Source organism: Porites lutea, chromosome 9 (assembly GCF_958299795.1).
Source record: "Porites lutea chromosome 9, jaPorLute2.1, whole genome shotgun sequence".
In the NCBI taxonomy this organism is placed as follows: Eukaryota; Metazoa; Cnidaria; class Anthozoa; order Scleractinia; family Poritidae; genus Porites; species Porites lutea.
This window is the reverse complement of record NC_133209.1, coordinates 6151511-6164418: the sequence shown is the minus strand read 5'-3', so window position 1 is coordinate 6164418 and position 12908 is coordinate 6151511. Positions and strand designations below refer to the sequence as shown.

Genomic DNA, 12908 nt, shown 5'->3' with positions numbered 1-12908 from the left:
GGAAATATTTTGAATGAATAATAATGATATTTAAAAGACAGTAAATTTGCAGCAGTTAAAGGGAAACTAGGTATGTGGAAGGGGTACCATTTGTGAGAAAATGTATACAACAGAGCGTCTTTTCTGTCAAAAATGGTATATATAAAATCGTAAGGGGCTGAACGTCGGGACGAAGCCCTCCCATATAAAATGTTGTTGAGTAACCCCCCCCTCTCCCCCTTAGGCACGTAAAATGTCACGAAATAAGAAGGATTACTGCACCGAAAGGATGAGGGACAAGTCGACTTAAATTAGCCAAATAAATTAATCGACATGCCACGATATTTGACTGATTGTTCGTTAAAAAAGGAAAAGTAGGCAAGCGTTTATAAGAGCTGAGCTAGGCCTCCTTAACTCCATTCATGAATAGTCTATAAGTTACTGGGAGAATTCTTTCTTAGGTGGCTTCTAAAAGTAAAGTTGGACCGAAACAACGCTTAGCAAATAATACGTTTTGCGTGTAATTTCACAACAGTGTTTTCCAATGTTTGTTTGAATGCCACTAAGCACTGCACTAAGTTGTCACTTTCTACAATGACATGATTAGGTGATAGAATCACTCAATATATTTGAATGAAGATTCTAAGTGTGAGCTGAAAACGGTGCCAAAGTTTTGATTTAATTGATATAATTGCCAAAGTCGTATCACCATCAATATGTATGCATCCACAGTTCTTTGAGTGAACAGAAGAATCCAAAATTTTGAACCAATTCCATATTAGCAACAGCAAATCATACAAAGCATTATATCCTTTTGAAAAATTAAACCGCAAGTATTACAATTAAAAAATGTAAATTGAAACAAAGCGAGGCAAGTTTCATTCATTTGGTGAAATTCTTGAAACGCGAAAAGTTCGACAATGAATCACACAGCTTTTTGTGCTCTCTCCTAAATTTATGCAAATTCTATATATCTAAATTTAGGTTAATTCGACACAAAAAATTGGAAAATACTGTGCAACGCGATTAATCGACGCCCTAAGACTCACAACCTCACCAATGTGAACGATCAATTTTTAACAGCAAGAAAAAAAAAAAACAAATTCATTGTCAAAATTTTTCCCTAATAATAACAAAAGCACCGCGCGAAACTTTTGTTTAATTGTAAATTTCTTCTGTTTACACGCTTCAATTAAAATTGCATGCTCTTTTTAATTTCACACTTCCTTTTTTGTACATATAACAGTGGTGGATCCAGGGGATGGGGCCTGGGGGGCCAGGGCCCCTTCTTATTTTTAGACCAAATTGTAGACTACGAGCAGTCTCTCTTTTTTCTGTAGTCCGTCGAGCAAAACGCGAGACACGCAAATGGCCACGCGCGTGCATTGCTTTCACTAAATCTGAAGAAAAAGAGAGACTGCTCGCAGTCTAACCAAGTTGAGGCCCGAAAGGCCGACCGAAAAAAAACTTTTTGGAGACTGGGCTCCCCCCTTATCTCAGCGTCTGGATGACCACCCCCCCTCCCCCTCCCCCTTATGTGAAGGTTTGGATCGGCCACTGTATAGAGCGTAGATTACATTAATTAATCTGTAAACAAAAAGTTCAAAATGATGAGGCAATGGAGAATAGGGAAGCCAATAAGCTTGATTATACAAGGACTACCTTAAAACAAGATACATATGTGACAAAATTATAAAAAAAAAAAAAACGTCAAAATAAGCAAGAAAATTAGCTAAGCTATACAGTTTGTTTATACTACTTGGAAAATGATCATCAATAAGAATAAAAACGCGAAAAAGAGAAAAAAAAAAGAATAATTAAGAATAAAAACGCGAAAAAGAGAAAAAAAGTACGAGGTAATTATATGTTATTCAATAATCCTTGAATTTTCTAATGTTATGTCATTTTGAATGATTTGTTATGATTACTAAGAAGGAGAACTTACAAGGCAACTATGAATATCTTTCATCATAAAATATTCTTAATATTATGTTACTTTAAGTCGTTACTAAAAAGAACTAAAAAGTTAAATATCTCGGACGATTTATAATCTTATGTTGACGGTTTTTAGTTCAGTGTAGAAGTCCATAGAGTAAAGGCCTCCTGTCCTCCCTGGTCCACTGTGTTTCCATCCCTCTGAAGGCATGCTAGGATTGTTTGGCAGCCAGCTGTTTATCCACACCGAGCTAAGATAATGAAAAAGAAATTAAGTGAAAAAAGGATAAAATAAAATGAAAAATGAAAAATAATACAGAAAAAAAATAAAATAAAAAGCAAAACAAACATTAAGTTTTGCCCAAACTCCGTCTTTCCCCCTGTTTTTTTGAGTTACAGTGATTCGTAAGTTGTGGGCAAATTTTCTCATTCCTTGTATTTCATAACTCTCTCTTAGAAATCAGTCGGTGGGAACCAAACCTAATCACTGTGACGAAAAGACGGTAAGATTCACTCTTAAAAAGCACAGATGAAACACAGCAATCACCAACTCAAGACTCCAGAGCCAATTAAATCTTCGCGACAATAGCAATACTAAGGTGAACTCGAATTATTCTACTTCGTATTCGTCAAACCTCAAGCCATTGTGAAAACCAATTATTATTTTCAGATTGAAACTCACCCGGCCCACCAAATTGGGGCGGTTAATATTGCTGACAAATTTTTGCTTAAACGTAAAGAATCTTTATTCAAGGGTAAATGAAGTCTTGTGCAAGAGGAATTAAAGGTCTCATGCATTCTCAATTCGGAATGGGGACAGACGTGCATGTATGTTAGTGACATTTTCTTTCACATCTTCCTTTAATATAATTTGAGAAAACGGCAGACGTTTCTCGATGACACCACTGGTTTTTCCGCAAAATGGCGTCAGAAGAAAACTGCAGAGGTTCCATTTTGATGACGCATCTTTACCAAGATAACGGAAGTGCTTCTGACGGATTGGTTGAAAATTTGCTGCAACCAATAGGAAGCACCATCCAGATCTGGGTAGTGCCGCGTCATAAGTATGGGATTTCTGCTCTCGTCCCTCAGGCCTCATTTCGCGGGAAAACCATGCATGGCCAGTGGTAACGTCGAGGAACGTCGGCTGTCTTCTTAGGCTACCATTCATGGCCTTACCCGAAATTTAGCTGGTCTGCCACGGAGTGAGCTAAACTAACATTTCTGCACCAAATCGAAGCTGATAGTCCGTACGACGTTACATTAACAGCTTCTATGACCTCGCCTGAGGTGCGAAATGGTATCAATCTAACCTTTGAAAGAAAAAAAAGTTTTAATTTACTTTGCTATCAATGGTTTTGTACTTCTTATTATTACTATTATTATTATTATTATTATTATCATTATTATTATTATTATTATTATTATTATTATTATTATCGTTATTTGAGGAGGACTCGGAAAAAAAAATCCGAGTCCCAGATGGGATTTGAACCCACGACCCTCCGTGATCTAGTCGGATGCTCTAACCACTTGAGCTACTGGAGACTCTATGGTGAGCAAGGGCCAATTTGTGGGTCTCGACTGGAACCGCATCACGCGGCTACACAGCCAAGTAATGATAGGCACACAAGAAGTGAAGAACTCACTAACAGCATCGCGCTGTCACCTTAAAGCATATCAAAGATGCGGCCAACCAACCTCCAAAGTGAGTATATTAAAGATGAAACAACAACAACATGATATTTAATTTTAATTTCCGAGTCCTCCTCAAATTAATATCATGTTGTTGTTGTTTCATCTTTAATATATTATCGTTATTGTTATGTAAAATGTGATTTATATTTGCATAGGGACATAAAAAAGTGCTCCTTGGTAAGACCGAAAAAAACAAAGCGCATACATCTTACCCCAATATGGAGGCCGACTGATAATGTTAAATAGACCTCTTTAGCTTGTATTTTTATTTTTCCAACGTACGTAGATCATATGATAATACTTTTGAGAACTGTTTTTTACATATTTTGTATTTCTATTTTGTCTATTCTCACGTGCTAATTCCACCGAGACCTTCATCGGGAAAACAAAACATACACACAAAGAGGCCTATTGGCCCTATAGAATAATATTAATTGGCCTCGTTTCAAAGTTAAAGTTTTTTTCTAATTTGCAAAATAATACAATCGAGGTAAAGAGGGCTAATTAACATAAACATAAAAGAAGAGTAATATTGCCGCCATTTTGGAAAAAGCTGTTTGTCAGCTGCGAGAGAAGATTTAGAGTATTTAAGGATTTCTTCACTGTGTTATATTGCTCTTGAACCTTGAAAACTCCTTGGAACTACCAAGCAGATAAGTATTTGTATTTGCTTTGTAATTAATCGCTACATAACTTGTAACTAAATGTTTGCCTACATAAAAACAAATCTTCTGTCCTCTCTTGTGTTATAATGAAAATCGCTTGGCGGAGCCTGAGCTTACTTCTCGTTCTGCCTCTTTACTTTGTTGCAATTTTGGCACATTCACCGCTCCCTTCACATGTGTGTTTAGAACACTTTTAACGCTAAAATACGAATTATGAGTTTAGAAGGCGCGAGGCGCGAAGTACTAGCGTGAGATTCTCGCGCGAACCACGCAAGCCTCACCTTCTCCCCTGTCTCACTCTTCTTATTGCCCCATTCACACCAACTTAGTTTAGGAAAGCGGCATTTGATTCATTTTATATAAGTTCATATTTACCACTGGTCCTGGAACTTCCATAGTGTTAATAGTGTCCGTAAAATTGCTTTGAAAACCTATTAAATGTAAAATAGGATAACATAGCATCCCACCATAATCAAAATACTCTTCTTAGAGTGTTTTCTTGCATGGATCAGCCTCAGTAGGCACAAAACCTGCCCAGTGGGGATGGGTACGTTCGGGACTCATAGAACCAATTGGAGGTGTATCCCTTCCCTATATTACCAATTCCCACAAACCATGATAGATAGACACTAGCTAGGGATAGTCACCGAGGGACATTGTCTTTTTTTTTTTCAATGCTCCATGTGTTAGAGTCACATCTGGGAAGTGACGTGATACGGAACCTACGGTTTTTTTTCTTATCCCAGGAGTCTTTTTTGGCCATGGATACCTCCTCAGTCTCTTATTTTCTCCGTATGTCCCTCGTTTTAAGAGCAATCCTTGTTGATGGCTGCACTCCTTCTATGCATTATGTATTATTATTCACTCATAATTTCTAGCCTTTCCTGTCGTCAAAAGCCCAATAATAAAAAGAATTATTGAAAAATGACGTCAGTGGCCCGCTGTTTATCTACCCGGGACTTGACTGTTTCGAAGTCTAATACAGGGCCAATTGAGGTAACTAATAGCTGGTTATTGGGACACATCAATTTATAATTCGAGGTAGATATTAAAAAAATAACGGGGTTTCATAGCTGAGTACCCTTATTTTAGCTGTGTTTTCGAATGTTGATGTCATTTACACCCCAGACCTCAAAAACCTTTTTCAAGATTCTCGACTCAAAGCAATCATATTTCGCTCGAGACCATAATTAAAACCTAACACTTAAACTAACCTCCAAGTACGGTGGGCTCTAAGAAATAACCTCTGTTCAACTTGCTGTCTAGTTTTGGAATTTTGGCACCGCACAGGATCTCTGCACCGTCGTTTACAGCTCCTTGGATAAGGTTTATTATCTTTTGCCTGTGCTCCCTACTTATTAAAGGTCCAACCTACAAAAAAAGTAAGTCAAAAAACAGATCAGCAGTCAAGGAGTATTGTAATGGAGCTTGACTCTGACCAGTGGTGGAATTGCATAAATTTTCTATATTGCTGGCATTGCACAGAAGAAACACATTTTTCATAGTCTGTATGTCTGTCCCTTTGAAAATTTATGAGTTATCATGATTCATTCATGTAAGCCCTACATACCCTTGAAAAACGCCTTTTGCTGATGTTAAAGTATTAAGGAAGTGGACACAGAAGAGGTTCAGTACTCACTTCAGTGGCGGATCTAATGGAGAGGCCCGAGAGGCCCGGGCCTCCCCTTATTTTTAGACCAAACTGAGGCCCCAAGGGCCGAAAAAAGGTTTTTTGAGACCGGGCATCTCCCTTGTCTCAGGGTCTGGATGACCCGGCCCCCGCCTTATCGGAATGTCTAGATTCGCCACTGCACTTAAGAATAGAACTAGATTTGATTGGAGCTTATTTAATTTGATTATTGATTGTTATCTTTATCATCATCTTCATCGTCATCGTCATCATCATCATTATTATCCCGACGACTTTGTCGTAAGATGACACAAATACAGTAATATAAGGTTAAAGAATGGCAGACCAGGTGAGACTTAATAGTCAACCCACTTTAATTTTTCCCTCCATTTAGTAACATAAAATCAAGATACTAAAATGAAAACTCTTGAAAGTATCGTATTTGGCTATACTTAAAGCAACGCCTCGCCCCTTATAATATAACGGCCGTGATGAGATTTAAAAAGTATGTTCTTACCTGTATGCTGCTTTCAGAAGGATTTCCAATTTTCAATCTCTGCACGACTCTGATAAATTTATCTGTAAACGTTTGTAGAATGGATGTTTGAACAAAAATTCGATTGACAGAATGGACATGTTGACCCTCGTTATGAAGGAAACTGTGTGAAGACAAAACAAAAGAAAACAAATGCAATATTTTCAATTAGTTTCCTGATCCACCATCGTAGTGATCTTTACTCGTATGTATAAACAGTATTAGCTACGAATACCGCACTCTACAGGTAACCTTTTTGATGAGTTTTCTTTGTTAAGTACTGACTAAGTACTTAAAACTGTTAAAGAGAGTATAGATTTTTAGTGGGTTCCTTTCAAGCATTTTCAGTTTCTGTAAATCCCCGAGTCAAATTTTGCAACAAAGTGCATACCACTGTTGAAGTTTTCTGACAACTCAGTTCATATTTCATGAGAGCGATTAGGAAAAAAATTGGTAGAACTGGGTTAAACGAAGGTCAGGTTTTATCCTTAAGAACAAAAAGTCAAACGATTGACAAAAAAGCATTTCCGTTTTGCTGAGCCATTTTAATTTAGGGAACAACTTAGCTAACAATGATGGAGTACTTACCTGAAAAAGTGATATACATCGCATAGTTTATAAACTGTGCATCAAAATAACAAGTTGTCTTTATATTAATGTTCACTATCTAATTGTCTCAAGTCTAATACAGTACATAAAGCGTCCAATCTTAAATTTACCTTCCCCTAATTGCAGCTGGAAGGACTTCGTCTAGATCTGCGTCGTCAAAGATAATCATTGCATGACAGTTTTCCAAGTTAAACGAAATCTTCTTTGTAAAAAGCAGATGGTCACTTCTATCTCTTAAGACTTTACAAGCAGTCCTTTCACTTCCTACCTGATAAGCAAAACACAAGAAATGTACGTTGTTTAGCATGGTCTATTTTAGGGTTCCGAATAAAGCAACACCCAGATTGGCATACTTAAGGATTAAGTTCTAATTTTCTGACGACCAAAGCCGTTGCTTTCAAACGGGAGTGAACCACTTCCCTCCCCCTCGGGATTGATAAGGTAAGGTTTCCACCTTTTACTGCTGTTTTAGTAAATAAGGAACATCAAAACATGTGCGTTTGATGAAAAACCTCTTGCAGTCAAGCCTGTGGTGTAAGTTCTTGGGCTATAAGTTGGAACTTACCAAACGTTTATTGTTGGGAGGTCTGTGGCTTCGATTCTCATTGCTAATTAATGATCAAAATGTGACGACCTTGAGGACGTACAGTCAGTCACTTACAGTCATCTTCCTGATTTCAAAGGAAACTATTATCTATAGCTGTGTTCCTTTGTGTCAGTCATTCCGAGTGTTTAGGTTAGTTATATTTGCAAATGACGTACTTACAAAGACCAATGCCTTCATACTGGGATGTTGAGTTATGGTTTTCCCAATAGCGTCTCCTTTACCATACACCACATTCACTATACCCTTCGGTACTCCTTGTTTACAAAAGATTTAAAAGACTAATTAGCTTAAGAATTAAGTCAGGTCCTTATTTAAGGCTTTAACAGGCAGCAACATCAGAAATCCTTGGGGTTCACTCCCCAGGTTGCGTATGGATACATCAAAAAGAATTCCAGTAGCTCTCGAGCCTACGTAGCTGGCGGGATTGTTATGCCCGGGGTACTTTCGTGGAAGCGGAGACAATCTTTTCGCGGCTGCGCTAGCAAATAAATAAATGTATAAATAAATAAATCGAACTACAACACTTGCAGTCTTAACCCAAAAGCTACTGAACACAGGCAACTAGTTCTCTTTGATTTTATTTCTTTAAATTTCACTTGTGGGCACGACATCTTTGAAAGAGAAATTTTAAGAGTGTTTCAGCGCCCTTCCCCCTTATTTTGGCCAGGTGTATTTCACTTTACCACTAGCGCCGCCAGGGATGCGAGGGCCTTTTTTTTTGGGGGGGGGGGGGTGGGGAGGTAGGGGGATTGCTCTAATGGTTTTCCTGTTCCAATCAGGTGTTGATATGGGGATCGGCGATACTAATTCTAGGTGTTTGGTTGTCCTGGTGGTAATTTTTTTCCTGTTTTATACGAATTTTTTTTGGAACGAGACCGGGACTGGCAATCATGTGTTTAGTTAATTACCTGCATCACTAAATGTTTTTGCCAGTAAATGAATTTCAATTGGTGCCAGACATGACGGCTTGATGATAACGCAGTTACCACAGGCCAGCGCTGGAATGGCGTGCCACAACACCGAGTGTAGAGGTGACGCCCAAGAAGTGATAATTCCGATCACCCCCAAAGGATAACGGCACGAATAACTGACAGAATCTATCAAGAAAGAAAATAGATCACTTTAGAACAATAACCGGCCTACAGTATATTCTGTTTGTGAATCCCATGTAGACTCGAAATAAGCTATTTTGACAGCGACTGTTATGCCGATGTCGGTAAAGACTCTTCCTTCAGAAACAAAATAGTTGATCAAGGAAACGAATTCTTTCTCAAGCCAATTCCCATTTTCGTTCTGGGAGATTTCAGGCGACTCTTTCAATGTTAGCAAACACCAATTTTTCACCACGCAAAATCCTCTTAAACTGGCATGGTATGCAATCGTGAGAGAACTCCCCTCATGCCGATGCCAATGTGGCTCGGGTTGGAAATCCCAGCGTCGACGCCATATGTGGGTTGAGTTTGTTGTTGGTTCTCTCTCTTTTCTTCAAGCATTTTGCCTTATAAATGTGAAAATTCCGCTCTTTTATTTCTCAAAATTTCAATTGTGAGAGGAAGTTTCATTCCTGATAACTGGACCGGATAAAACCCAATTCATTACCATTTGTTTTCGTCGCTGATTCTGTCATGGCTATCGCTAAAGCAGTAAAGTGTTTGATATTGTGGACCTCTCTGTGAACATCATTGTACTCTTTGCTGGCGCCTTGGATAGCTCGTCCCTGGTCCATAATCTCCGCGCGAACAAACGCTTCAGACCTTTTCTCCAACAGTTCAGCCACTTGGTTCAATACGTTGGCTCTCTTGATCTTATGATGTAAAAAAAGCATGCATGAGACAAAAACAAATAACAAACAATAAAAGAAGTAGAACATTGATCTAATATTGAGGTCGTAATTAAAAAACCAGTGTTTAAATTTTAAAATTCGGAAGATAAATGTGCTCTTTAAAACCTTGGCAGTTGTGATATATGGTGAATTATAATGGAAATTTTTAGTAAGCATACAATGAACTTATCAGATTGCGAACCATATGTGAAGTGGCAATTTTTGGCAACAAATAGTTTTAACTTAGAAAATGTCAGTACTTTTTCCATTCCTGGCAATGCCATTGGCTTAAGGCCATGTCACGTGGACGCGCAGTATCAATCAGACGTTTGTCACGAGTGATGTAATTGTCTTTTACTTTACACCTTTCCCTCTGATTGGCCGGGCGGAAAAGGCTCGAATTTTAAATTGTTCTAGAGGCCTTGACATTTCTGGGAAATTTTACCTTTGAATCACCAAGTCGAGTTCAAATAGAGTGTTTTCACATGACGTCACGGCGGCCATATTGGTGTCCCGAACAGTGAAACGGCGGCCTTGTGGGCGTCCCGAACTAATCCTGTGGGAGTTGAACTCTTTTCTTATGCAAACGCTTTCTTTTGTTCCAATAAATTTGCATTGATGCTGGCTACGTGAGTGAAAACGCCCTATTAGAGGTTCTATAAAGTGTCAGATGCAAACAATTTATATCAGGTGACAGTACCGTAGACATTTTAGACCATTGCTTTTGCGCAGATTTCGCAGCTTCCACCGCTTTTTGTACATCCAAAATGGTCGATAGAGGATACTTGCATAGGGCTTCTCCAGTACTTGGATTTAATGTCTCAGCAAATGCTCCTCCAAGAGGGGGAATAAACTCGCCATTGATGAAGTTGTAGATCTGCTCAGAAATCTCACCACGCCTGTTGAAATAAAGACGGAATTTAATCAAACATGGGCTGTGAGGTTATTCGTTTGTATTTTCTTTTGTATTTTATTATTTCATCCATTTATTTATATTACCGGATTCGAAGATATCATTATCACAAGATAACATTATCAATAGTAAAACTAATTTCAAGCCCAATGAGTAAATAACAGTTTTATTTAGGATAAAAGAGAAAAAAAAGACAAGTATTTGAAGTTTGAAATGTAAAAGAGAGAAATTAAAAAGGAAAGTACACAAAAATATCTAAGAACACACGAGGGTCGGTATGGCAGTTATTAGTACTGAGCAAGATAATAGTAATATAGTGCTCTTTTAAACAATTTTTTAGTTGTCTTTTTACCTAAAGATAAAGAAATATCATTCCAATAATAACATCCTATAACTGTTGGACAGAATTTTCTTATATTTATTCTAAAGCTACTGCATTTAGATGCTACAAAGTTGCACCTCTGGTGTCACAATTATGTTGCTCAGACACGAGGGCCAGCGTGAAATTAGACGGCTTTTTATCTACAATGTGATCATAAAACAATTGGCAGGTATTTAACTTAGGTTAGTCATTTAAAATGGCGGCCATCATGGCCGATATTTTGGTGGTTACTGAAAATTTAATTCTGTCTATTTTCTTTGCGCTTTCCCCTAATCTCACACCTTAACAGAGTGAGATCTGGGTACGAGTTTATTTTTCCGCTTTATCCGAATCCTTGGAACAGGCTCAATGGTAAACTGATGATACTCATTCCCCTGTTCACCGTTTTTCACAACAGGGGTCCTTCAACGTATACCCCTTGCGGGCGCTCCTTATTCACCTGATCGTTTAATCTTAAGATATCAAGCAGATACGGCTAAAAACAAAATGGATCGATGTCCTCGATCAGAAAAAAATTCGCTTCCTTATCAGTCGTTATGCCACCCATTAAGACGGTATTGTATTTTTTCAACGTTTCCATGGAGACAAAACAAAGCGGAAACAATCAACCTCAAAAATTGTAAATAAGGATGCTTAAGTTACTCCTCCTTTTTGAGCTTAAGGAGTCGCGGGATCGTCCTTTTAATTTTGATTGGTTACCATCGGTAATTTCAACGTCGGTTTCAAAAGCGTTAGATTTTAACATAACCATGAATAGGTGAATTATTGATGAATTTTGAAACATTATTATTAACATAAAGATAAAAAAGAGATGGGCAAGGAGCATTGTTTGGAATTACGATGAATTATTCTTTCGAAGCCAGCAAGAAGTCTTACCCTAAACAGTCTTACTGAATGTTTGTTTTTCTTGTTGTAATAACTTGTTTTAGGTCTAGGGAAATCTTTTATACAGATCGGTATAAAAATTTAATGACCGCATAAAACTAGTCCGTCAACTGAACGCTAAAAAGCGATAATTTTGATTTCAAGCCGTTTTCATCCAACTGAGCCGATCAGAAACAGAGCAGAAAAAATGACATGTAACTTCGTGTCTAAGCGACTGCGTGCGGTTCGTTCCTAAGTTCGACTTGCCCTGAAGGAGCACGTCATCAGTTTGACAGAAATAAATGAATGCTGTAAGGAACGCGAGTATGTTTTAGCTTGTCAAGCAATAATAATTGATAGCAAAGAAAATACACGCATGGAAAATACACGATCTTGTTTTGATAACATGCATTAATTTTGACCTTCTTCGATCGAAACTCGTGCAAACTTCTGACAGGAAACGTGACGATCATTCATTGAAAAAAAAGTCAAAGATATATAGTATCTTCTAGGCAATCAATTGAACATTTTTATCTATTCCATAGAGCACTAGAGCTCAGCGCTACGTAGACGTTCTTTTCTAGTGAATAACTGAGGTCAAATTGGTATCATGAATCAGTATGTTCGTTCATGCCTACAAAAGAGCACAAAATTTAACATCAAACAATACCTCTGAAATCGGGACACTTTCATAGTAGCAAACCGTCCGAACTGTAGCTAGCACTACTTGGCCGTTCGTGCTGGTAAATAAGTTGAACTTCCTTCTACAACCGGAAATGTACTCATTCATATAAACTGAAAAGTTGAGGAAAAGCACGCTAACGAGTTTCTAAATCAACATACATTCCGGTCAGCATCTGGAGATATTTATAAACGTCAGTTTACTGACCCATTTAGCTTAAGCCACGGTAAGCTTATCTTTTAGATAAAAACAGGTGCGTTATTTAATTGAGAGGGGGAAATTCTCCTTCTTCATATCTCCTACCTCAAAAGATGGCTAAGAAAATCCATAAAGCGTCTGGGATGTCTGTTTTCGTAGTTGAGCAGGTTTTCTCATAAGGAGAAATATACGACTGAACGATGTGAGGATATGATCCGGTTTGTAGAATTGCTCACTAGGGTTCGATTAACCAACTGTGCATAAATTAGCACGATCAAACGTAGGGATTGTTTACAGTATGTTCGATTTTAATACGGGTTGTCAAATTATCATAATCTACGTAAGATAGCAAGCAAGGACCATCATTGACTGATCATGTTCCTGTCTAT

The 12908-nt window shown here is 38.0% G+C and overlaps 1 protein-coding gene across 1 annotated transcript; it reads right to left on the bottom strand.

Moving 5' to 3' along the window:
* Positions 1-1591: 1591 nt before the first annotated feature.
* On the bottom strand, positions 1592-12765 carry LOC140947612 (2-aminomuconic semialdehyde dehydrogenase-like). Its single transcript, XM_073396761.1, has 11 exons — positions 12625-12765; positions 10181-10379; positions 9258-9462; positions 8567-8755; positions 7818-7912; positions 7162-7319; positions 6425-6566; positions 5492-5648; positions 4653-4708; positions 3094-3227; positions 1592-2165 (listed from the first exon to the last, which is right to left on the bottom strand). The coding sequence occupies exons 1-11, from the start codon at positions 12648-12650 to the stop codon at positions 2024-2026; spliced, it is 1503 nt and encodes a 500-aa protein (XP_073252862.1). The 5' UTR covers positions 12651-12765; the 3' UTR covers positions 1592-2023.
* Between the last annotated feature and the right edge of the window lie 143 nt (positions 12766-12908).

Bases quoted from the DNA above. Each gene is read 5' to 3' on its own strand.
- LOC140947612 (XM_073396761.1), bottom strand. From the start codon at position 12,650: ATGGATTTTCTTAGCCATCTTTTGAG. The intron at 9,463-10,180 runs GTACTGTCACCT...TTACATCATAAG, and splicing joins AATGGTCTAAAATGTCTACG to ATCAAGAGAGCCAACGTATT. The intron at 8,756-9,257 runs GTAATGAATTGG...CTTTCTTGATAG, and splicing joins ATCAGCGACGAAAACAAATG to ATTCTGTCAGTTATTCGTGC.